A 26575-nucleotide genomic window follows, 5' to 3' on the forward strand; every position below is an offset into this window, starting at 1 on the left:
CATATCTCAGCCAGTATTGCTTCAACAAATGTTGGGGACGTTTGCAAGTGTGCACACAAAATTTCATTGAAATCTGTGATGGCTGAGCAGGAAAGCGTTCTGAAATTAGCCGACTGCATTCTGAAATTAGCCGACTTGACATGGAATCAGCCACTGCATAAAATATCATATCCCTGTATGCTGCAATCATTTTACTACAGTTCAATGCAGTTGAGCCAGCAGAATAAGTGTAAAGAGTATCACAACTCAAAATAAATGTTTTTACGTGTACAGTCTGCATAATGAACTGTTTCGTGTTCTGCAGTAGAACTGCCTAATCCTTCAAGTCCAGAGCACTAGTATGTACCTTAGTAATACAACAAAATAGCAGTGGTTGGTATTTTCTGTGACCTATCTAGGGTCTTTGTGTAAATCACAATGTTCTCCTAGATAAACTGAAGTTTTATGAGACTGATGTACAACCAACCAATGGATAATGTCACATCTAACCAAAAGAATACAGGAAGTTGCGCTTAGTATTCAACCAATATAGTCCAGGGACATAATTTTGACTGACGAGAAATTTCATATGGGGTTCCCAAGGCCTCAATCGTATGCCCACCATTGTTACTTGCACATGTAAATGATCTTCTATCTAATATACAACATGCAGAATTAGAACACTAGTATTTTAATCAGTCCAAGCACATATACAGAAGCACAAGGAACAGTAAACAATATTCTTAAACGTATCATTGACTGGTTTTTTGTGAATGGTCTCACCCTAAATTAAAAAAAAAACAACACACACAGCATATTAAGTTCTGCGCATCTAAAGGTACTACACCAATGATACAGGTAACACAGGGTAAGGAAATAATGAAAGGGTGGGAACTTCAAAATTCTTAGGTGTCCATATTGATGAGCTTTTAAACTGGAAAAGGCACATATTAGAACTCCTAAAACAATTTTGTTCAGCCACATTTGCACTTTGAATCATAGCAAATCTTGGAGAGAGACAAATCAGTAAATTGACATATTTTGCATATTTTGATTCAATAATGTCATATGGAATAATGTTCTGGGGTAACTCATCTTTAAGAAAGAAAGTCTTCATTGCTCAAAAACATGCTGTAAGAATAATATGTGGTGCTCATCCATGATCATCTTGTAGACATCTCTTTTAAGGATATGGGCATTCTGACTACTGCTTCACAGTATATTTGTCATAAATAAGCCACAAAAGTTCAAAAGGAACAATAATGTACATATTTACTACACTAGAAGGAAAAGTAACATTCATTACTTCATACAGATATCGTATTTTAGCACAAAAAGGGATGCTGCAACTAAAATTTTTGGTCACTTGCCCACGACTGACAAAAATAATTTAAAACAAACTGAGGGGCGATCTGAGACCTCAGACACCCAAACATCGGAGTCAGAATTGATGGCACTTCCATTAATGAATTAGAGTCTAGACCTGAGCAAGAAGTGGGAATTGTAACTGAGAAGTTGGACCAGATCAAGATTAAAGCCTTGTGCCTGGGGCCCAGAGGAGGAAACGTCTCAGGGAACAGAAGCAAAAGGAAGGAAAAGAAAGGCTTCCCAAACAAAAGTGGAGGGAATTAAAAGGCATTGAGCCCAAGATCCTCACGAAAAAACTGTCTCAGGTTGAAGGGGATACGCAGACCGCCACAACGCCGAAGACAGATAACAAGAGGATAAGGGAGGAATCTAAGACTCCCTCCTCTCAGCTAAGCAAGCCCAGAAAAAGCTGAGGCAAGAAATAGGGAAACAGACCTATAGTACTGTAGTCACGCTTTTTAAGATGGCAATTACCCAAGAAGGCTATTCACTGGTAGGCATCACCTTGCTGCAGGAGCAGCTCGTATGCATGTCCCTCTTTGAAATGATTTGGGGGGGGGGGGGGGGGGGGGGGACGCTGGTCCAGGACCCAAATTCAGGAGGGTGTATCTAGATCACGGTGCCTTCATTTTTGACTTGCGAGGGGGTGCATACAGTGGAATGGCTCAAGAACAAGGTGCCCATGATATCCCCGTGGGAAGATGTGAAGTTACTAGTCAAGATGGCAACTGAGCTTCTTAAGACCGCAAAGGTATCAATATGAGTGCCAAATTTCCTTAAGGATGGCTCTCCAAAGACTCTGTTCGAGAAAAGATGGGTTCAGAACCCAAAAGTCTTGACAGAGGATTGGAGAGTAATCAACCAGAAGCTGTACCAGAAGAACGAACCCTGGTGATGGAGGTTGGAGAGAAGTCCCTGAGGGCGATGCGAGAGCAAGACACGAAATTGTTTTTAGGGTTCTCGCAGGTTGCTGTCAGGGTAATCAAAGACTTCAAAGGCAATGATGGAAGCAAGACGGAGTACAGTAAAGGGACCACTGCCGCCCTAAGCCATCACCTGGGGAGACAGGAAGTGAATGTGGCCCTGATACAAGAACCCTACTTATATAAAGGGGGTGTTATCAGGCCTTGGTTGCACTGGAGGTAAGCTGATTTATGCTAGAAATCTAAGAAACTCCACAACATGCATCTACGTGAGAAATGGAATTTCTTTCATGCCAATGATGGATTTCTGTTCAGGGACCAGGTGACCATCAGGATGCAGCAACGTCAGGAAGGTATGACGAGGGAAATTGTTTTGGCGTCAGCATACCTTCCTTATGAAGACAGTTCTCCTCCTTCCAAATGTTGGTTGGATGTGATGCCAAAGTCCACAACCTAGTGTGGGGTAGCAAGGATACCAACAGTAGAAGTGAGTATCTTCTTGAATTTCTCTTGTCTAACAACCTGGAGGTCTTGAATAGGGGTGACGAACCTACATTCAGGAATAGCAGAAGGGAAGAAGTAACTGACATAACCTTAGGTTCCACGATGATGGGCAGCTATGTCAAACAATGGCATGTGGCTTTTGAACCATCCTCATCGGACCACACCTATATTAAATTCAAGGTTGAAATGGGAATCAGACGGACCAGGGTCTATAGGAATCCTAGGAAAACAGACTGGGAGACATATAGGAGGGACCTTGGCTTACGCTTATCAGAAATTAAAACCTCTATAAGGAATCCAGTACAGTTTGAGGAAGTAGCAGAGGCTGTAACCTCAGACAGACATAGTGACCTCATTCCAGGACAACTGTTCAATCACCAAGAAATGCACAAATAGGAGTGTGCCTTGTGTAACAATAACTCGGAAATGCAAAGGAAACAGGTACGAAGACTGTTTAACTTTGCGAGACTTGAAGGACAATGGGCAAAATATCGCGAGGCCCTTGTCATCTACAACCTTGCAATTAGACAAGCAAGGGAGGCATCCCGGAAGGCATTCTGTGAGGAAATGGAGGGCACAGCTGCTCACGCCAGACTTCATAAAATCCTCACTAGAGTACCAACTAATCCAGGAGGTATGTTGAGGAAGGAGGATGGGAATTATACAAAGACAGCACGTGAGATGCTGGAACTGCTCCTCAAAACTCACTTTCCTCAATATGCTTTGGTGGATAACATAGACCAGAATGCGATCTCTGAGAGACACTGGTTCTCAGGCACATGAAGAGAAAACTGGGAATCGGCCAAGGGGTGTGTCGACTTCAGTAAAATCCAATGGGCGGTGGGAACATTCCAACTGTTCAAGTCACCTGGCCCAGATGGAATCTCTCCAGCTCTCCTGCAACAAGCAGGAGAGAATCTTATAAGAGTCCAATGCAGGTTATTCACAGTTAGTCTAGAAGCAGGAATCATTTCCACTCCCTGGAAAGCAGTGAAGGTTGTCTTTATTCCAAAGCCAGGGAGAACTGATCATACCAAGGCCAAGGATATCTTCCTCGACATCGAGGGGCTTTTAATAACACAACCTACGATTCCCTGGTAAGGGCAGCAGAGGTGCATGACCTAGGACCACTATATGTAGGTGGACTAGGGCCATGCTTAGTGGGAGGAAGATAGAGGCCACCATGATGAATGAAAAGATGGTAATTAAAACCACTAGAGGTTGTCCACAAGGAGGAGTTTTGTCCCTTTTATTGTGGAATCTAGCGGTGAACAAACTCATTGAGGAACTAAATTCCAGACAATGCTTTTGCCAAGGATACGGAGATGACCTCGTCATAGTACTTGACCATAGTACTTGGCAAAGTTACTGACACAGGAAGGTGGCACAAGGCATGCTGGACATTGTGCAAGACTGGTGCATTAAACAGGATCTGAGAGTTAATCCTAAGAAGACTGTTGTGGTACCATTCACGAAGAAACATATCCAACACTTAAGTTGGAATCTAAAACTTTTCAATGAAACTCTATCTGTGAAAGGGATAGTGAAATATCTAGGGGTAACCTTAGATGAGAAACTAACATGGGCCCTCACATTAAGAGCATTTGCTCCAAGGCGAAAGGTATGCTAGTGAGCACCAGAAAGGCTTGTTGCAAAAACTGGGGCCTAAAACCCAAAGGTATGCACTGGATATACACCACAGTGGTTAGACCTAGGATCTCCTATGGGGTCCTAGCATGGTGGAAGAAGGTGTGTGGTGGAAGAAGGTAGAACAGCAGGTTGCAGCTAAGGAGCTTGCTAAGGTGCAGAGACTGGCCTGCTTAGCCATAATAGGTGGAACTAGCAGCACACCAACCACTGGGATGGAAGCCATGCTGGTCATGCCTCCACTTCACCTTTGGGTCAAGATGAAGGCAGCAGCTGGCACATACAGACTCAAAACTGGCAAAAACTGGATCGCATTGGGATATCCACACACTAAAATAGTGAGTGAGGTAAATATAGGAATGGCTGGGGAATTGCCAGCTGACTATATAATTGTTGTGTACATAGTTCCGCGTAGTCAGCGCGTACACAACAACAGCAAAGGCGCAGCGCTCGTCTGTCTCCGCACTACAAGATGGCGCTGCCTTAGAGACGAACCAAATTCTGCTTCCGCCGATCCGCGTATTAATATGTAACGCAGCCAATGAGATTGCTGCTAACGTAGAACCTTTTCTCCTCACGGATCACACTCACGCAGTGATGCCTGAACGCGCGAGGTATTATAACGAGTGTAAAGACCTCCAATTAGTCAGTCTGCATTTGTCTGCACCAGTCTGCATTAGTCTGCACCCAAGAAGATTATCATATTCCTGTACATAGCCATGAAGATAAATGTATAGACACTTTGTCAAGTATCAGATATATGTGAGAATAAGATTAACGTACCAAGACCAAAGGAACTTCAGATTGTCAATTATAAATAGCATCCAGAATCAAGTTACGTAATGTTTATGCTGTTATTATTTTAAAAAATGAGTGTGAAAATTAATCAAGTTCTGTTTAAAGTTGGTCACCGTCAATCTGCTACTCTAAGCGTGCAAGCGGCATTTCTATTGTCTGACCTAACGGCAGAAGATAAACGATAAGACCACGAGACATATTGCTGACACTCGCCTATTTCGTTAGAGCGACGAGTCAAATAATCTGATGGTGTGTGTACCGAAGGTCTTACAGTACGCACACCACAATAATAATTCCCAACTGCTTCAACAAGCCTTACAATATAATAACTGGAAGAAGGGAGCAGTGAGAAAAAGCAGTTCGACACCATACGGGGGACATTGTCTGACTCACTGATGGGTCAAAATCAGATCAAGGTGCTGGAGCCGGGGTGTAAGGGGTTCAGGCAAGACTAGATGGCATTATCTCTCTAGGAAAACTGGCCTCAGTATTCCAAGCTGAAATCACTGCAATTAGGGCTTGTGTGGGGAAGAATGTGCGTAGGTGCTGGAAGGACCATAGCATCTACATCTATTCAGACAGTCAGGCAGCCCTGAAATCATTGGCAGCTCCTCCAACAAGATCTAAGACTGTTGCAGAATGTCACAAGGCTCTGGTGGAGCTAGGGGGGAGCAATAGGGTAAACTTAGTGTGGGTCCCTGGCCACTCACAGATTGGTGGCAATGAACAAGCCGACAGATTGGCCACGATGGGGGCAAAGACTCCATTCATTGGACCAGAACCTGCCCTGACAATCACCAAGTCTATGATCAAACTAGAGCTACGGAACTGGCTTAAAAGACAGCACATAGAATACTGGACCAAGGTCTATAAACAAAATCATGGTAAGGTAATGATGCCAAAGCCATGTTTCAAAAGAAGTTGTGTAATCCTGGGACAGAGATTAAACTCATGGTTCAACTGATGACCGACCATGGGAATTTCAAAAATCACCTACATACAATGGGTATAACGGAAGAAGATCCTAAATGTAAGGTCTGTGATGAGAGTGAAGAAACTGCATCACACCTAATCTTCGAATGCACGACATTGGAGAGCAAGAGACACAGAATTTTCGGGACAACTAAACCTGAAGGAATTGTGTCTAACAAAGAACTGGTAAAGGGACTCGCACTATTTAAGTGCATTGGTTGGCTTTACTAGATATACAGGGAGCAATACCGCACAGTAAACTCAGTTTCGGTGCAGGCAGTGGCAGGTTAGACCAAAGCTGTTTTAGCTTCCCTGCCAAAATCAAATCAAATCAGCGGTGTCGGAAGAGCGCACAACTCGAGTTAACAACTGGGGAGACTGTAGTGCCTGAGCAGCAGCTTCGGTGCAACAGCACGACTGACTTGGTTAGCAGCACTCTTCAAGTAAATATCGCCGGTGACAATGGAAGTCATAAGAGGCAGCTCATCAGGCAGTGAGATGTTGACATCATTTGCTGTGCTGACGGGCGCTGAGAATTGTTCTCTTGGGGTCAGTACCAATTTGAGGGAGAAAGCATTACAGACAAGTGGATTTGCGAATCTTATGGTCCCAAACAATTTTGAGCATTGTTTCAAAGGTAAATGGTCATTAACATCCCCTGTTCTTTCATCCAATAGTTAATCATTTATGACCCCACTGGTTGTATAGTTTTGGTGTGCTGCTAGACCTATGGGCTGTGTCTGGGGTAGATACTATCACAGCTAAGGAAAAGTGGAGAAAAATATTGTGGTCATGGCTGGTTAGACATGTAACTTAGGGCTTGTGTGCAGGCAAGCAGCCGCTGACGAGTTCAAGTCTATGTGTGGAGCTGCTGCTGTTCTGAGCTGAAGGGCAGTGAGAGCTGAACATATCTTGTTAATTTACAGCATGCCTTGCCTGCCCCCCCCCCCCCCCCTCATCCCCTTGTTCCTTGTTCCCTAATAGTAATTGACCAAATTTTTTGTTTATTGTGGGGCAGTTGTATCTCTACTTTGTTCCTTGTCACTGCACACTCTAGGCACATTCAATCATGTGCCATTTATTCTTGTAACACGGGGGTAATTGTTAGCCAAGTAAAGCGCCAACTGGTAGTGGTTTGAGACTGGGGTGTTGTTCAAATAATAACTGAAGCTGGAGTCTGAACAGTGCTTCTGCCTTTGAATTAAATCTGAACTTCTATTTGAGAATTTCAGTACGTACCTTAAAGCACCATTCAAGTAATAACTGAAGCCAGAGATTGACCAGCATTTGGCCCAGTGGGCAAGTGTTGTGAGTGTTGAGACTGCACATTGTGTGTGACTGGAGAGTTTCGAGTTAATTTTTATTAATAGAGTTACTACCAAGTTACAAGGGTGGGAAGGGTTGGGAGCAGGTGTGGCATAAGGATGCACTAGAATATTTCGCTGATCCAGCGGGTGGCAGAATACTAGTTTCAGAGAGGTGGGTGGGATTGTGTGTAAGGTGGTTGGGATTGTTTGTAGAATGTTCCACATTTCTGGAATTAATAATAAGTAGTCGAAGCCATAGGAAAGGACATGGTTAAATCATTCCCGTCTTGGATAATATTACGTGATGAGAAAGGTACTTCATTGCAGCTAACCCCTCAGGTTGGTCAGAGGATTATAGTCCGTGAGACGAGTGATTGGTGCTGACAGTTCCGGCGGGCAGACGGCGCTGTTGCCGAATGTGGCTCACAGCACGCGGCGCCCTGTCGGCTACACGCATTCTCTAGCAGCAGAAATAAAAGCGAGACAAAATACAAGTCGTATTGGTACGCATGAATTTATTTAAAGTTGATGCTTGAAATATATTAACTCGAAAACTGATAAGAGCTATTTAGTACAAGTATCTAAGATGCTGAAACATAATAAAGTTATTCACAACTGAAATGAAAACTATTTTCGCAAGTTGTTGAACATTAGCAGTTTTGGTTTCCATTGTTAAGTATTAGCATTATTAATTTGTTCTACTACAAGCTACAGAATAATTGGTCAGTGTATTAAGAGTTATAATCTGAAGAAAGTACTCACAATATGATGATCTGGTTGTAGATCAATAGCAAACTCCCTCCTTACATTCCTGAATACTTTGCAGTTACTGTAATGGAAAAACACCACTCACATCACTGTCAGAATCTGATTTGACATTGTCTTCCTCAGCACTACTCGAACTATCACTGCTCTCTCCCAGATGTATAATTAAATTTTTGATGCATTCTTCCACAACCCCTTCGGTTTTGGCCACCTCTCTGATGGCACTTGCAGTGCTGTTTACAATTTTGGCCCACGTCTCGCTTGTCACTTTATTGATAGCTGCTGGAAGGAGAGTTTCCACTTCAGAGATCGTGAATTTTTTATTGTTTGCAGCAATGTAATTTTTTATCTTCGCCCACACTCCTTCAATTGCATTGAAGTGACAGTGGTATGGAGGAAGCCGAACGATTTCATGCCCGTGCCTTTTAGCAATCTCGTCAATTACATATGTTGGAAATTGGGGTTTCTTTTGTACCACAATTTCGAGCAGTTTCGCCTTCCTTAAATCTTCTCTCAAATCTACTTTTCGCCGTTTCAACCACTGAATGATATCGTCTTTTTTTCTTGCCAAGGTTGGTGCCTTATCGTGAACAACGGAATGATAAGGCGCATTGTCCATAACAATCACTGATGGACTTGTCAGATTCGTCATAAGCGATGTCTCGAACCATTCTTGAAATACTACACTGTTCATTTCTTCATGGTAATCTCCCGTCTTTTTTGACCGAAACATTTTCAAGCAGTTTGGCGCAAAACCTTTCGATGTTCCTGCATGTAAGACAATAATACGCCCTCCTTTTCCAACAGGCACTGCCATTGTCCCCTCGGGCGTTCCATCATTCCAGCCTCTACGTAAAGAATGGCTGGCATTGACCCAAGTTTCATCTAATCACACTATACTTTCGAATTCCACACCCATGATCCTGCACAGAAATCTGCACCGCCATGCAACTACATCTGTCCTTTGCATTAATATTTTGCGTCCGTTAAACAGTGAATAGCTGAAGCCTATGTCTTTCAAAACTGTACGCAATGAAAATTTGCTCCCTTTAAAAAGATCCGTCTTTCTGAAGCGACACCTGTAATTTAGATAGAGTGGGATGTTCCCTTCTCTTATAATAGCTGTATATATGACGACGAATAGCGTCTTTCTGAAAATCGTCCAAAGCTGTCACCTGCTTATTTCTCGGTCGCTTCTTTCCTGGTGTGTGCAGCTTTGTTGTGCCACTCTCGTCACAATCTACACTATACTGTTCTTTCCCTATCTTTACAACAGTGTTCTTACTTATTTTCAATGCTGCTGCAGTTCTCTTCACAACCTGAACAACAGGAATTAAGGGCCCACCTTTGTCCTTTTCTTTCTCAAAGTAATCCCTCACAGAGCACACGAATTCACGGGCCTGGGTGTGTAGCACACTTTTCTTCCTCCGTTTCACTTCTTGTGTTGGGCTGGTACTACCCGCCGCACTATGTTTACAATGAAACATAAACAAAGAAACATTAAAAACAACAAAAACGAAATAAACTGCGAATTCAACTTCAGACAAACGACGAACGACCGCACCACCTGCACGCGAGACACTGGTAAGTTTCAATAAGCGCGCGCGACCGGGTTTCAGAGCGGCAACGTGGCCCTTGCTACCCGCTCAAAGTCAGGCCGTCTATGGCTGCCTGCCTGCGGTCGTTAGGCAACGGAAAGACGCTACCTGTTCCCTTCTCTTATAATAGCTGTATATATGACGACGAATAGCGTCTTTCTGAAAATCGTCCAAAGCTGTCACCTGCTTATTTCTCGGTCGCTTCTTTCCTGGTGTGTGCAGCTTTGTTGTGCCACTCTCGTCACAATCTACACTATACTGTTCTTTCCCTATCTTTACAACAGTGATCTTACTTATTTTCAATGCTGCTGCAGTTCTCTTCACAACCTGAACAACAGGAATTAAGGGCCCACCTTTGTCCTTTTCTTTCTCAAAGTAATCCCTCACAGAGCACACGAATTCACGGGCCTGGGTGTGTAGCACACTTTTCTTCCTCCGTTTCACTTCTTGTGTTGGGCTGGTACTACCCGCCGCACTATGTTTACAATGAAACATAAACAAAGAAACATTAAAAACAACAAAAACGAAATAAACTGCGAATTCAACTTCAGACAAACGACGAACGACCGCACCACCTGCACGCGAGACACTGGTAAGTTTCAATAAGCGCGCGCGACCGGGTTTCAGAGCGGCAACGTGGCCCTTGCTACCCGCTCAAAGTCAGGCCGTCTATGGCTGCCTGCCTGCGGTCGCTAGGCAACGGAAAGACGCTACCGAGCTGTCAATACCAAAGACTCGTCTCCCAGACTATAGAGAAGCGTGGATATGGCACAAGAAATCTGTCTAAAGACTAGGTTTGGAGGGTAATGCATGCCTGGAAACACCTTACTAAGACATCAACAGACAAACAAGGGATTGCTTGTAACTGCTGAGGCTCAATCCAACAGTGGCCAGACTATATGGGAAAGACTTTTTGGTGTAGAAGGGAAGGCAGCAACCAGTTTTAATGGACCCATCAGGGAGATAAAGCTGAACATCCAGGAATGTGGTGTGATGGGCTGAGAAGGACCAGTCAAAGTGGATGGTTGTGGCATTGGGCTGTGGAGGAATGGGACAGAGTATCTGGGCCCTGTATCCAATTAATGAGGATATCATGATATCATCAATGAACCTGAACCAGGCAATGATTTTCAAACTTCCGGGGGCTAGGAATATTTCCCATATGCAGGGTGGCAGAGGAGAAGGCCGCCAAATAGGCGAGAATGATCATGCAGCCCTCAAAAGAGAAGTAATTACATGTGAGGATGTCGCTAGGTGAATAACGAATGGATTTGTGGGTTTGGAGTCAAAAGTATATTGTAGTGGTAGTGTTTAAAAGCGGCAAGGCCACGAATGTGGGTGGTAATGGTGAATACCGAGGTGGCATCAATAGTGACGAGTGAGGATTTAGGCAGTAATGGAGGAGAAATGGTTTACAATTAGTGTAGGAAGCGGGTCATGCTTCTGAAATGGGAAGCTAGGCTGCGGGAAATTGGTTGCAGGTGTTTTTCAATATCTGCCTAGATTATTGGTCAGAGCACAGCAAGCAGCTACAATGGAGCATGCACAAATGTCAGGTTTATTGACTTTGGGAAGCATTAGAAAATGTGTGTGTGTGGGGACGGGGACGGGGGGGGGGGGGGGGGGGGGGCTTAGTTGCAGTGATGAGGGTGATGGATTAAGAGGAGAGATTCTGGGATGGGCCTAAAAAGTAAAATTTGGTTCAAAACACTAAAGCAAAGGATTGCCTAAGGGAGCTCTCTCTTCTAAAACCCATCATAGAGAAGATAATGTTGAATAAGACAATGCTGACTATTATTAAAACATTACATACCGCATTCATGGTTGTGAATGTCTTTTTAAGCAGAGCCTCGCTGAAGACGCCCGATTTGATCTTAGATCGAACGCGCAGCTCCACAAGTCTCTGACGTGAAGGCAAGGCAGCATGAATGACTACCAACACAACGATGTCCAATGGAACAGGATCCAATGCTGACTCTATAACTTTTAACCATCCATCAGCCACAACTTTTGACAGGAGAAATGCATCTCGCAAAGCTGTCACTGTTAATACTTTAGCACTCTCAGCAGCTTCAGTGTCACCATGCAGAGGAGTAAAATCCAGTCCTTTACGAAGCCCTGAAACTATCTGCAATTTAAACAAAGGACAATAAACTCTTTTGCTATTGAGTGAATCCTGTAATCCATTAAAATTAATTGGTAAATCACAATACATCAGCCACAACAGAAATTTATGAAGTGGGAATGGATGGTGGTGAAGGGAAGGAGAGGGAGAGTTTTCTTCCTTTTTTTATTACACAAGGAAACTTCAAAAATGTAAAATTCATTGGCAAATTACAGTATATCATCAATATGAGAAGCAGGAAGAAGAGATAGGAAAGGTGGAAGGGGTTATTAATCAGGAAGGAGTGTTATTAAAATAATAATAATAATAATAATAATAATAATAATCACTGTATCTACAGTAACATTTTTCAATTTTTAACTGTTTTAAACCATGTGTCTTTCCTGTGTTTCATGCTCTGTCTTCATTTAGATTTGTGTTGAAATTTTATGCATTGTCAGAATGCAGAAGAGTTTCATGAGGTGAAATCTGTCCACTGAAATGCAGAATACTTATTTCAATGCAGATGCCAATGAGGTAATAGGGCTTCATGTATTAAGATAGAACAAAGGAACTATATATATGCACTATTATGAGCATTTTGCAATACTGTAAAAGAACTGTCTGTTTAAACTACTTATTTTCATTGTACCTACAAAAGACTTAATCTGAAATTTCCTTTAGTCGGAGGAAAATCTTTTAGTTCCCTGAGACTAAACACAGTATATATGAAACAAGCAGGAGTACACAGAACAGTTTATTAAGATGTTAAATCAGGAAATATAAGCAAAAAAGTAACAGATGAAAAACAGGCAAAAGATGTTATGGATACAGGGAAGACAAATGCATCAATCTTACTGTCCTATGTGTACACAATCGAAATAATACACCTAAGTTGTTATCAAAAGAATATCCTTAATCAAATAAAGCAAGATGAATATAATTTTATGATTTCAAGAATCGAATCATTCTGCAAAGGTGCCTTATGCTGCAATAACCCATCAAGAGTGAAAATCTCAGTGTTGATAGAAAATTCAAAAGTTCTCTGCTCTTCACAATACATAATGTTTCACATTGGGGACAACGGAATGGCTCTAATCCTAAGCAACAAAGAGTTCTTGAGTATTGGTTTGGTGAGATGTTGTAAACAACTAGCCAACGGCCTTGCTGCAGTAGTAACACTGGTTCCTGTCAGATCATCGAAGTTAAGCGCTGTTGGGTTAGGCTAGCACTTGGTTAGGTGACCATCCAGTCTGCCGAGCGCTGTTGGTAAGCAAGATGCACTCAGCCCTTGTGAGGCTAACTGAGGAGCTGCTTGATTGAGAAGTAGTGGTTCCAGACTCGGAAACTGACATATGGCTGGGAGAGTGGTGTGCTGACCACATGCCCCTCCATATCCGCATCCAGCCTCCTATGACCTCAGGATGACATGGCGGCCAGTCAGGAGTAGTTTTAGCCAGCATGTTATTAAACAGAAGGGTAGAATTTTGTAGGGAGGCCTTCCATAGCCAAAAGCTTTAACAGTGGCAACATTCGTCACATATCATGAGTTTATCTCAATTCAAATCATGGGAATAAGTACTGACAGTATTTTCCATGTCTCATCTTTGAAGAAAACATGGATTTTCTGAAAAGTTTACTTACTGAAATTGATGAAAAATTTGTTAACATCAATGGCTGCAATGTTGATAATAATAGGTTTGTTAGCAGTGTTGTGGAGCAGAGGACAGATTTGATAAATTAACTGAACTTTTATTCAAATGAAGTGGCAGATGGGAAGGCATATGAAGTTAGTTCCTAATTATCAAGAAAGCAAGAGACTATTCACTTAATGCATCACAAATCATATGTTTGTTATGTATTCACCTCAGCATCAAACATCCGCCATTACATTTTGCAATGAATCCCATTAGCTTGACGGAGACTGAGACCACAGCTGAAGGTTATATTCCAATCTTCTCCAACCTATCTCTCTCCATTCCCTCAGAAAGGAAGTAGCAGTACCAAAACTTTAGGTTTTCTTATGTGGGTATCAGCAGTATTTAGAACTTTAGCTCTTAGTGTAAACAATTGCCAAACATCCCGTCTCCTTGTAATTGAGAGAAAGATAAAGCACGTTACACTCCTATTCATGAATGATGATGGTTTGCACAGTCTGACACACAGATGGCGACTGCAGTGTTGCTGGTTTAAGCAACAGTTGTGGTTTGCGCATACATGTGCATTGCGCTTGAAGAAAGCCTGTATCTGGCAAATTCTCTCTCATGGTTGCGTATGTAGAATTTGTTGCTTCCCATCCTTATCAGTGATGAATCTCATAATAAAGGGAATAACTCGTTATTATGACTTTTAATGCATGCGTTGGCTCTGATATTCACAGCAGAGAACTGAGAACACTACTGAACGCTCACTGGCTGTCGTAGAATGCATGACGTAGGTGCAGAACAAGCCTAAACCCTAACTTTATTGACATGACATAACAGAAATGATTGTTCCTTTATTTTTCAACAACAATAGGTTTACCAGTTCACAAACTTGTGGATATGTCTACAACAATATGTCCATCCATTCAAAAGTCTGTGGATGTCCAAAACTTCTTATCCTATAAACATTCTTTCATGGACATAAAAAGGTGCACATATGAAGGTGACAACACTGGGTTTATAGTGCGTCTTTCAAATACCTCAAATTTTGGACCCCATAGTGAATCCACAGTATGTAGATTTCTACGGTAGCATGCACTGCCGTGCAGCAAAAGTACTTCTGGTGAGAGAAATGGCTGGCATTTACAACTTCAACTGCCTTACAAACACATTGCTAACATAAATACTAGCCATAATACTTCAGATGGAGAACATTTCAAGTGTTTGTGAGACACTGTGATGTGTACTTATTGGACAGCCCACTTGGCAGCCACCAGTTCTACACTCCGTCGTCACACACACTCCCACAGCCGAATACATAATGAATGGAATTATATGACAACCCTCAACCCACATTGAATTTTGCAGTGATTGCATAAGTACAATGGGATGTCTGTTTTGCTAGATGATCAACCATATATAGTTTAATATGTCATGGTCATAAAATGCTAACTCGGATGATTTGCGAAAGAATGAAAAGACTGGTAGAAGCTGACCTCAGGGAAAATCTGTTTGGGTTCTGGAAAAACGTAGAAGTGTGAGGCATATAAAATTTATCTCAGCAAACAGACTGACAACAGGCAATCTTATCTTTATAGATCTGGAGAAACGTTTTGACAGTACTGACTGTAACACACTCTTTGAAATTCTGAAAAAGCAGAGATGAAATGTTATCTACAAATTGTTCAGAAAAAAAGACTGCAATTATTTTACTCAAACATCATGAAAGGGAAGTAATAATTGAAAAAAAACAAAAAAACAAAAAAAAAAAAAAAAACAGTGGGTCTTGTCCCTCATATTATTCAATCTGTACACTGAGCAAACAATAAAGGGGCCATAGAGAAATTGTGAAAGAAAATTATGGTTCAGGGAGAAGAAATAGAAACTGTGCGGTTTGCCAGTGACTTTGTAATTCCATCAGACAGGCAAAGAATTTGGAAGATTAATTGAATCGAAAGGATCATCTCAGGAAAACAGTCAGTAAGATGAACAACAACAAAAATGAAACACAGGTAATACAGGGCACACAAATTAAAACAGATTAACCTCGGGGAATTACATTAGAAAATAGGGTACTAAAAGTACTAGACAAGTTTGGCTGTTTCGACAGCAAAATAACTGACAAAGGTGAAATAACATGGGTATAAAATGCAATATGATGGTGGCAATAACAAAAAAGGCATATCTTAAGAGAGAAATATTCTAACATTAATATAAATTTAAATGTAAGGAAGTCTTTTCTGAAAGTGTATGAGTGATGCCATCGTGCCAAATAAAAACAAACTACATGTAGGACAAACTGCATGTAGGGGCAGACATGGTCCCCAAGGATAGATGCATACTTGTTTGATCCACTGCGCCTTCCAGAATGAAGGAGCACACACAAAATGCCACAAAAACAGTCTGCAGACCATAATATTCCCTCCTCCAGCCAGGATATTTGTTTTCAGATGTTTCATGTCATACACTCCTGTCCAATGAAGTATAAATTGCAATTCATCTGAAATGGTCATCTATCACCACTAAAGGAGATCTAGTTGCAGTATTGGTGTGCAAATTCCAGCCTTCATCACTCATGAACAGCACCTGCTGCGGAGGCCCATACACAACAACTTTCGCTGAACTGTTGTTGGTAGCCCCTTGGTTCATCTGGGTGGTCAGTTGCCCAACTGTTGCATGTCTGTTCCCTCATACACATCTCCACAGGCATCGTCCACCCCCACCATCTATGGCCTACGGTGCACCACAGTTGCCTCAGCACCAGTTTTGAATAGTGCCATTCCACTACGCACGGTATACGTTAACAATGGTGGCAAGCAGACAGTATACAAACTTTCAAAATGCTTTCACTCTTGGCATGAAAGCCAATGATCGTGCCCTTTGGGCATCAGATAAATCACTCTGTTACCGCATTATGACAATGACTTCATTGTTTCTTGTATCCCCCCTACAAGCTTTATAGACCCTCCGCTGTTAGGGTCCTCTGTGAGTGGTTATTGCCTATTGACATCACGTACAGGACAGGGGGTCACATTAAGGTGTCTCTTCTAGCCCCTCCTGCTTTACCACATTCGACTTTCTGTCAATCTCAATTTTCAGGCATCTGTATTCCTATTTGTCTAGTTTATTTGCTTCATTTTTATATTTCCTCCTTCAATCGATTAAGTGCAATATCTTATGTGCTGTCTGGGGATTTCTATTGAGTCTTGTCTTTCTGCATACTTAATTCTCTGCTGCCTTCATTATTTCATCTCCCATAGCAAACTTTTGTCTTCCATTATATTCCTCTCTCCTGTTTCAATCAATAGTTGCCTGATGCTCCCTTTCAAACTCTCGTCCAAGGACCTCTTGTTCCTTGAACTTATCTTGTTCCACTTTCCTCATTTCCTATCTTTCTGCAATTTCTTCGGTTTCAATCTGCTGTTCGTAACTAATAAATTAGGGACAGCCTCCACATCAGCCTGTGGATACGTTTTCCAGCTTTACATTTGATTCCTGCATCTCTGCCTTATCAGTGTATAATCTGTCAGATACCTTCCAGTGTTTCCATGTATAAAACCACCTTTCATGATTCTCAACCAAGTATTTATAATGATTAAATCGCTTTCAGCTTCTTCTTTCATGTAAATATATGTTCTTCTCATATTTTTGTTTCCTTTATTTTGAAACTGATGAATTCCTGTCACCCTTTGCAATTAAATTTTCATCTACATCTACATTTATACTCCGCAAGCCACCCAACGGTGTGTGGTGGAGGGCACTTTACGTGCCACTGTCATTACCTCCCTTTCCTGTTTCAGTTGTGTATGGTTCGCAGGAAGAACAACTGCCGGAAAGCCTCCATGCATGCTCGAATCTCTCTAATTTTACATTCGTGATCTCCTCGGGAGGTATAAGTAGGGGGAAGCAATATATTCGATACCTCATCGAGAAACGCACCCTCTCGAAACTTGGACAGCAAGCTACACCACGATGCAGAGTACCTCTCCTGCAGAGTCTGCCACTTGAGTTTGCTAAACATCTCCGTAATGCTATCACACTTACCAAATAACCCTGTGACGAAAAGTGCCGCTCTTCTTTGGATCTTCTCTATCTCCTCTGTCAATCCGACCTGGTACAGGTCCCACACTGATGAGCAATACTCAAGTATAGGTCAAACGAGTGTTATGTAAGCCACCTCCTTTGTTGATGGACTACATTTTCTAAGGACTCTCCCAATGAAACTCAACCTGGCACCTGCCTTATCAACAATATGAAACTGAATAATTTCTTTTTAATTCAACATACATTCTATCAATCTCCTCATCATCGTTGAGTTAGTAGGTATATATTCTTCTGCTACTATGGTGTGTCTTGGTTTTGTGTCTATCTTGGTTACAATAATGTGTTTACTATGTTATTCATAATACTTCACTGCATTCGTTTTTTTCTTATTCATCGTTAATCCTTCTCTTGTGTTATAACCACTTGATTGTTTTCCTTGATAACTCTGTACTCATCAGACCACAGAAATCTGCATCTTCTTGTCACCACACTTCACCAATCACCACTGTTCCTAATCAGCAATGGTGTGGACATACTGTACACAATACTGTATAAGAGCATATAAATCAGTCATAACAGTAAATATATCTAAAAACAAAGATGATGAGACTTACCAAACAAAAGCGCTGGCAGGTCGATAGACACACAAACAAACACCAAAGATGATGAGACTTACCAAACAAAAGTGCTGGCAGGTCGATAGACACACAAACAAACACAAACATACAACAGTAACTTTGTTGTCTGTTGTTAAGACACCAATATTGGTATTATAACAGAATATTTTGTTGTCCATACACCTCTACGAAAGTTATAATAAAATTTCTGTTATTTAATTACTTAAACCATATTTAGAGCACAAAAGGCATGAACAATATTCATCAAAAGTGAAATAATTATACACCTCGCTTCACCACCGAAGTGACGGTTAGCATTATAGAAGCTTCTATAAACAACTGTTTCCTTCAAAGGATAAATGAAAGATATTAGGCAGATGTACCACACCTATTTCAATTTAAATATGTTGCTGACATAATTAATATGAAATCTTTATGTTCTATCTTCCATAATTCACTAGGCGCAGTTGTACATATTGCTAATGGCCACAAGTGCTATCAATCTACTGACCATTTCAAGACTTCTACAAATGTGTTAACTGCTGATGAAACAGATTCTTAAGAGTCTACCATTTTTCACTGTACTCTGATCAACAATATACCAGTCAATCAGATTTATCACTTCCTGCCAGAAATGTTTTAAAGTAATTAATATTCACCAGTATCAAAGGAAGACAAACTCACCTGTGGCAAATCAGTAGCTGAAGCATCTACATGGAGAAACTTAACTACATTGGGGAAGAATTCTGTAGGGGCGGTACGCAGAACTGTCAGAACTTGGTCAACCACCTCGGCTCTTATATCTGGAGCCACAGAGAGGCAGCTCAAAGCATCCAGTATAACAGGAGTGAGTTCTGATTTCTCCACTAGAAGTGAGCTATAACAGGATAATGTTAAATACAATACAAACTGCATTTATATACATTCACAATAAAGTGTATAATGAAATAGTAATATCTAAAACAAAACTGAGGCAGACGCTAAGCACGAATCACAGAGACTAATTGGAAAATATGTTTGTATATCTGTAGTATTGAAGGACCTTTAAAATTTATGCACTGGAAGAAAAAGAATTATACCAAAGATAGATAGGGGCTGGGTGAGTTGTTTCGGATCTTGGTTAAGAGATACACAGTGTATTGAAAGTGAAAGTACTTTCTACAGCAGGGGTCAAACGCAGATTCTAATCTTTTGCCAGCAGCATTCCTTCAACTGAGTCATCCAGCCATGCCTCACATAGTTATTCAAATACATGTTACATTGTGTGATCAAGCTGTTCTCCAGGCAACATAATTTCTTAATGGATGTCCACTGCTGAAGTAGTGCACATTTCCTCATTCCTTAAAATGCACAAAGTAGCACAAACAAAGCAAACTGAAAATTTGACAGTTTTTTTAGGTGCAGCGCAAAACATACATCAGTACTACATGTGCAGGAGGCAAGCTTCCATGGCATCGAATATTAAAATGAAATGAGCAATTATTGCTTTCTCTGGGTGGGCCACTGCAATGTATGGCATAACAGCAAACTAAACAGAAAGAAGAAAACGGTCATCATGGGTGAAAAAAATGGATGAGCAAACATGGCATAAAGGGTAGCTTGACACTTCATTGAAAATAACTTCTTTTAGAGGACTGGTTTCAAAATTAATTGAAGATGGGCAAGTATAACTATTGATACATACCAGACACAAGCAACAGACATTAACAAAACAGGACACTGTGATGAGAAAAGCAATTACTTTTCCCAAGAAGTTATTGGCTACTCTAAGATTCCATACCCAATGGTGAATTGAAGTCAGTCAGAAAATTACACCTTCTTGGTACACAAACATCCTCCTTGCTAGTACCACTTCTTTTTGTGGTCTCAATGACATGTATTTCTTGGCAGTGCAGTGAATGCAGAGTTTTTATTTTCCTTTAATTTCCTCAACTGTTGTCTATGGCCTACACTCTTTTAATGTACAGGCATATTTTGTTTAACACTGTTTCATGTTTGTTTGTTTCTGCTTTGATAATCTTGATATCAAAAAGACAAAACTTCAGTTCATATTGTCAATTAAAACACTCGTGTTCTTTGCACCAAATTACCATATTCTACATTTTCCCTTCTCGAAATCACTTTGTCAGTTTGCCACAGGAGATGTGAAATGCACTGTAGCAGAAGTATTCACTGCTTGAAGGCATATGCTTGATTACATGCTTCATATTCTGTTGCCAGCAATCATATAACATCGTATGCACTTTCAAGCATGGATACAGATTCATCTTTAGTTCCATGCAGTATGCAGCAGCGTGGGGTATTGAGCTTAGGCATTCTGTGCAACTCCATAGACTCTTGTTGTAGGCTAAAAGGAACATGTAAACAGACACTAATAATGTCTGTGAAGACTGAAAGAAAAGAAATGAGGCTATCAGTTGCTGAGCTAGGTATGGATGAACTGGAATGCCAGAGACTTATTCAGTTGCTGGTGTAGCAACTATCAGTCATCAATGTACAATCCATTATATCAACAACCAGTTGTTACGTGATGCACTGCCTACCACAGTACACCACTACACTATAGAATCACAAACAAAATTAAGTGAAAGTTAATTTTCCACACTGCCAGCTGCTGCAAAAAGCAAAGTCAATGCCTGTTGCTGACATCATGCTTTTCCACTACTGATTTTCAGGTGTATGGGATTTCTAGAGCAGGGGATATATAAGGGGATTATTACACTGTTTGTTAGTGAGAGACAATGACAGATGTTCCAGATGCTTTATTTCATCGCATGCAAAGATCCAACACAAAATAATACCTTCTATACCTGCTTGAACAGAATATGGTCACCCACAGGTCACAACCACAGCAGGAGATGAAGCACTACCTTAGACTTCTCAAACTAGGATCAACATCTGGTTTCCATGAGACAAAAAATGCTGGGGAGCCATCCTGATTGATGACCAAACAACCATCACCCACATATCACAGAGGTGTATTAGAGCTGGATTCAAAAACAAACATTGTATTTGATAGCATCCAACATAGGATTAAGAGGTCAGATGATTTGGGATTCAACATCAGCACTCACATATCCACGAAGTGTTACTCAACATGTCCTGACACAATTCAGGAAAAATGGGGTGGTGCGCTGTCTTGCTGGAGGTACAGTTCTCAGCAGGGTGCTGCAGGTGAAAAAAAAAATTATGTTCATGATCAGAGAAGGAGAGACAATGACAGATGTACAAGCACTGTGTTTCATCCCACGTAAAGATCCAGCACAAAATAATACCTTCTCTACCTGCTTGAACAGATGCAAATAAGAGGCATTAGACCCACCTCAAGTGGTTTTCAATCTGCTCATACAATGTCATCAGCATGTGCCAATGTGTACCACAACTTATCCGCCACGGCGAACTTTCTTCACGCTCATGAGTGCCTAAACCCAGCGTTTCTGCAACTTGTTAATCGGTGAGGCATCTTATTCAGAGAAGGAATAGAGTTCAGTCACAGTGTAATATATGTAGTCACGACAAAATGATGTGAAAGTTTGTACCATCTAAGCTGAGAACATGATAGTGCCCATAGTGGCAAGAAAACCATTCATTGCTTCACTTGTTTGTGCCACAAGATTAGGTTTGTTTTTAATTATTTTTCATTTATGAAAAAGTTATTATGTTTTTGTGACCCAAGCCTTCGTAAAATATCAAGTTGCCTGAATAATGATAAAATAAATGTGAATAGAGCCATAACTCATCAACAAAATGACATAAGCTACAATGTGCAATTTAAATTATGGACAACCACAAGGATCCATACTGGCTCCACTATTTTTCAATTTACATGTTGCCGATTTGTGAAATACGAAAGCAAGAACATTTATCTATGCTGACGCCTTAGCCTTGGTGACACAGTCTAATGATTTTACAATTTTAGAAATGGCTCTCACTCAGGATTTGTGAAGTCTAGATGAAATTTTTAATCTATGGCAACTCAAAGTAAACAAAAACAAAACTAAATCTTCCACCTTACATCTGAATAATAGACATGCTAAGTATAAACAGCAAACTGCAATCAGAAATTAGTTGCTGTCATATAACTCATTATAAAAATATCTTGATGTGACCCTGGATCGCCCCCTAACAAACAAAAAATGACCTAACTGGTACAGCGACAAAAATGAGCTACAATACCTTCACGAAGAAATGTTCTCAAAATTTAATATAACTGCAATTTGTCCCACTGAAACCAAGAGAATATAAACAAAGTATTTCATCCATATGAAGCATATATTTCTATTTCTGACTGTTTTTGTGATTGGTGCTTTCTTTGACACATCAGTTCTGCATGAAGTCTAAGTATTTGCTCAATGTTGCACTTCACTGGACTTCCCAATTCACAAATTTAATTTAGTTATTCCTCCTTCAAAAGACGACTGCTTTGAAAAATTCTGATGTTTGTGGCACCATTGTAGCAACAATTGATGAATTGGTTTCTTTTGAGTTGGGAAACAGTTCTGTTGATTTTGTTGTTTTATTATCATGCCTGTGTGGTACTATCCTCTCCAGGTACAGTTATGGTGGCTTATCTGGTACATTAAATATGTAGATACTCCATTTCACACAAGTTCCCTGTTTTATGGCTTCATGAACTGGACAAAATGTCCTGTTATTATGTAGATATACAAGGTTTTCCTGCAAATCATCATGTCTTCTGCTCTTTTATCCATTTCTTGTTCTTAAAAAGAAATGTTATTCTTCTGCAAATGCCTGTAGCTTAAAAGAAAACTGTAAATAAACAGTCCTTTACAGCGCTGTTTTATACCTCTTGCTATAAAATGACCAACTTGGTGTGTCTATTTTGTTACTGCAACATTTTAAAGCACTATTTTACGGCCATCCATTACGGTCCAAGCTGCCAGAGATAGCGCTCATTCATGCGTGAGTTGTGCTTGCTTGTGTGAATGAATGCATGTGTGTTTCCTTTTCTGATGGAGGTGTTATAACTTCAAGCTGAACAAATATACTTCAAGGAAGACGCAATACATGAAAGTCATCAAGTAAACAGAGTAAGACGTGTGTACACTTTAACAGTCAAATCATAACTGAGTCCAAGTCTAGCGGCCGCTGGCTGGCTGGCCGCTTAGGTGGCGCTGCTGGTGCTGCATGGCTGGCAGACAGCACCGCATGTAGAGGATGCGCGTAACTGCGCGGCAGCACTTTGAAAGAACGGCGAGTCACAACAGGAGGCTTTGGTCGAAAACTAATGTGTAAGTGTCTTTTTGCTGTGCCTGCTTGCAACTCAGTGTGTCATCTTGATATTTCAATGTGGAGTTTTTCATTGTTAAACTGTGGTATAATTGAGTAAGATTGGAAAGATGAGGGTTCACTGAGACCATAAGTTGAAAGGAATCTATCTGTTGAGAGCAAGAAGGGAGGCAAAGACTAAGGAAAAGATGTCAGGGAAGAAAAAGAATGGTGGCCCTGCTGTGTGTTATTAGTGACAGCAGTGACAAGTTGCTGCGATTTATAACCAGAAAATTTTAAATCTCCAAATGACCTAAAAAAATAAAAATACTACTGTACACTTATGATTTTATTAGCAACACCTGGATGACTGCTGAAATTTCTATTAAGTTTCTTTAAAGTCTAGATGCCTAGATGGGTGCTGCAAGAGGAAAGATCATTCTTATTATAAACAGACGACCTGCGCAACCAAAGGAAGCACATTTCTCAGGAATGTTGATATGTCTTTCTTGCTAACTATACAAGTCTCCTTTAGACCTGAGCATAATTTATCCTGTGAAAGCTAAATACAAAGTGGCCATTGTGCAGAGGTCCATTTCATTCCTTGAAAGAAAGGATGTAGCAAGACTGAATATTTTAGAGCAGGGTCGGCCACAGTGTGCAAAGTTTCACACGTGCACACAATGCTCCACACGTGTAGTCCAGAGCTCAGCCTGTTTGGAACTACTTGGTACAGTGTGACACTTCATTTAGTAGTGCAATGTGATACTTTTTCTTCAGACATTTCATGTGGCATTTTTCGGTTGGCATGATTTTCTACAGTTTGGCAGAATCACAGTGGCAGTGCAATTTATTCTTTGCTATTTGTACATGATGTAAAAGACGCATAACAAGTCCTTAGAAATTATAGGAAATACAGCCATTTTTTTGATGACAAGGATGAAAATTCTCAACATCTATTTTGCAGTCGTACAATCAATAAGTGTCACAAATCAGTTACAGAATGGCATTGCAATACCATGCATAAATAATTTAATAATTATTTTATGATAAAAGAATACAAAATTACAATGATCAACAGGCAATTTGTATCGGATTCATAGCTTTTTACATGTAGAAGCACACTATGCTAAATATGAAGACATGGAACATGTGATGAAACTGGTCATACTAATAGTAAATTTTGTGAAGTCACATGCCTTATTACAGTCAGTTTCAACAGTTCTTGGTGCAACTGAACAAAGAGAATTCAAACATTTTATATTATTGGGAAGTATGGTGCTTAAGTTGAGGGGTACGTTTCGAACGATATTTCAATTTAAGATCTACTATTGTTGGATTTCTGAAGGAAGAGGGAAAGCAGGAACCAAAATTAGAAGATCCTGAATGGCCTGCGGCCCTCACATTTTTGTGAAATTGACTGCATGAGTCTTTTAAAAAGAAAATAATGTTGTGGAAGGGACAATTGCTGATAAAGAACACCACCCATTTATCTAATCTCCCTGGCTTTATGGAAAACAAGAAATATGAAGAATATTTGTGGCATTGATAGAATTACAGGAACTGTTTTTTAAATATTTTTAAGTCACTAAGAATCTAACATCTGTTTTTGAGCTGTTTTCGAAGCCCTTTGTTGTGTCAGTTGAGGGCACCCCTGTACAAGTACACATGGAACTAATCAATCTCCAATTTCATTCCTGAGTACAAGATACATTATTTTACATTAAAACTGTCCAGGACTTCAACAACCATTTCCTCGGGAAGCATTTCCATATCTTTACAATGAGGCTGAAATCTATCGATCAAAATGTGTCGGTGTGAAACATTTCTTTATTTTTAAATTATGAAACTAAATACATCACAATTAATCTATGACATTATCTGCTACTGTCCATTTATCTAAAGTTTGTGCCACATATAAAAGCAAACCGCCAGTAACTAAATAATAGTGAAAATTTGTTTTGTTTGTGATCTATATTGTTGAAATACAAGAAATATAAAACAAGCCATAACAAAACATTTGACATCCTTGCATGACTGAACTGTTGCCTAATGTGATGTGCTGCAGTTCCCCCAACCAAGACAGCATAGTGTGGTAGTGGGAGAAGTATACATTCAAATGAGAGAGACCCATATGCACACAGAAATCTTGTTTTCCCTGTTTTGTAGGTTATGTACATGTTTGTTGCTGGCAGGAATGCTGTAATTCAACGGACTGTGTTAATCCCTGCAGGCTGTGTGTTAGTATCAGTTGCAGGAGAAGAGGATGGTGATTATTCCCCTCAATGCTGTCACAGGTATTCCAGTAAGTATGATATTTCAAAACTCTGTTGTGATGATAATATCCTGAGTTTGCATAGCAGATAGATGTAACTAACTGTGTGATGCTTTAATAAAGGACCAAGCACAGCAAGTAGAGGTAGGGAGGGGGAGTTGAATGATAATGATGATGACGATGATGATGATGATGATGATAGGGAGGAAGAAGAGAAGGATTCAACTGCACTAAGTTTCGCTGAAACTATTACAAACTATTTAACCTCATTTAGTGTAGGTGAGTCAGTTCCAGCCAGTATCCACAATCCTGAGTGACAACACTTCGCTTCACAGTATGCTCCGCCAGCAGATGAGGGGGCTGGGGAGGTGGGGGGGGGGGGGGGGGGGGGGGTGGAGAAAACTACACTTCTCGATTTCTTTAATTATTCAGGAAATAAAGGATAATATGTAACGATTTCTCCTTTCGTGTAATCGTATTTATCAGTGCCTTAGATGAGTAAAATAACTGTTGAAGATAAACAAATTCTTCTTCATTCTGGGTGTTGCCTTCAAATTAAGACATCAGCTAACAATTTTAATGTGACATTAAAATAAATGACTACTGAATTAATGAAACATGTATGGCACTGATATAGATTTTATGATTTGTTAGGTTGTTTGTCACTACGTATGCAAGCTTTTGGAGCCAGAGGATCCCTCTCCTGGCAGAAGGATTGAAGGCGAAGGAAGATGGGTGAAGCAAACGGACTGGAGAGGTTTAGGAAATGTGGAGGAATTCAAAAAATTCACCCAGAACCCCA

The 26575-nt window shown here is 40.6% G+C and overlaps 1 protein-coding gene across 2 annotated transcripts in view; it reads right to left on the reverse strand.

Annotated features, from left to right (window-relative positions):
• LOC126419312 (Fanconi anemia group D2 protein) overlaps window positions 1-26575 on the reverse strand; it is a 206839-nt gene that overhangs the window by 154201 nt on the left and 26063 nt on the right. For both annotated transcript variants that reach the window (XM_050086492.1, XM_050086493.1), the window contains exons 6-7: window positions 18954-19146; window positions 11675-11989 (exon numbers count right to left, since the gene is read on the reverse strand). In XM_050086492.1, the coding sequence (XP_049942449.1) occupies window positions 11675-11989; window positions 18954-19146 (508 nt within the window). The remainder of the gene's footprint in view (window positions 1-11674; window positions 11990-18953; window positions 19147-26575) is intronic.

This window comes from Schistocerca serialis, chromosome 9, assembly GCF_023864345.2.
Source record: "Schistocerca serialis cubense isolate TAMUIC-IGC-003099 chromosome 9, iqSchSeri2.2, whole genome shotgun sequence".
NCBI lineage: Eukaryota > Metazoa > Arthropoda > Insecta > Orthoptera > Acrididae > Schistocerca > Schistocerca serialis.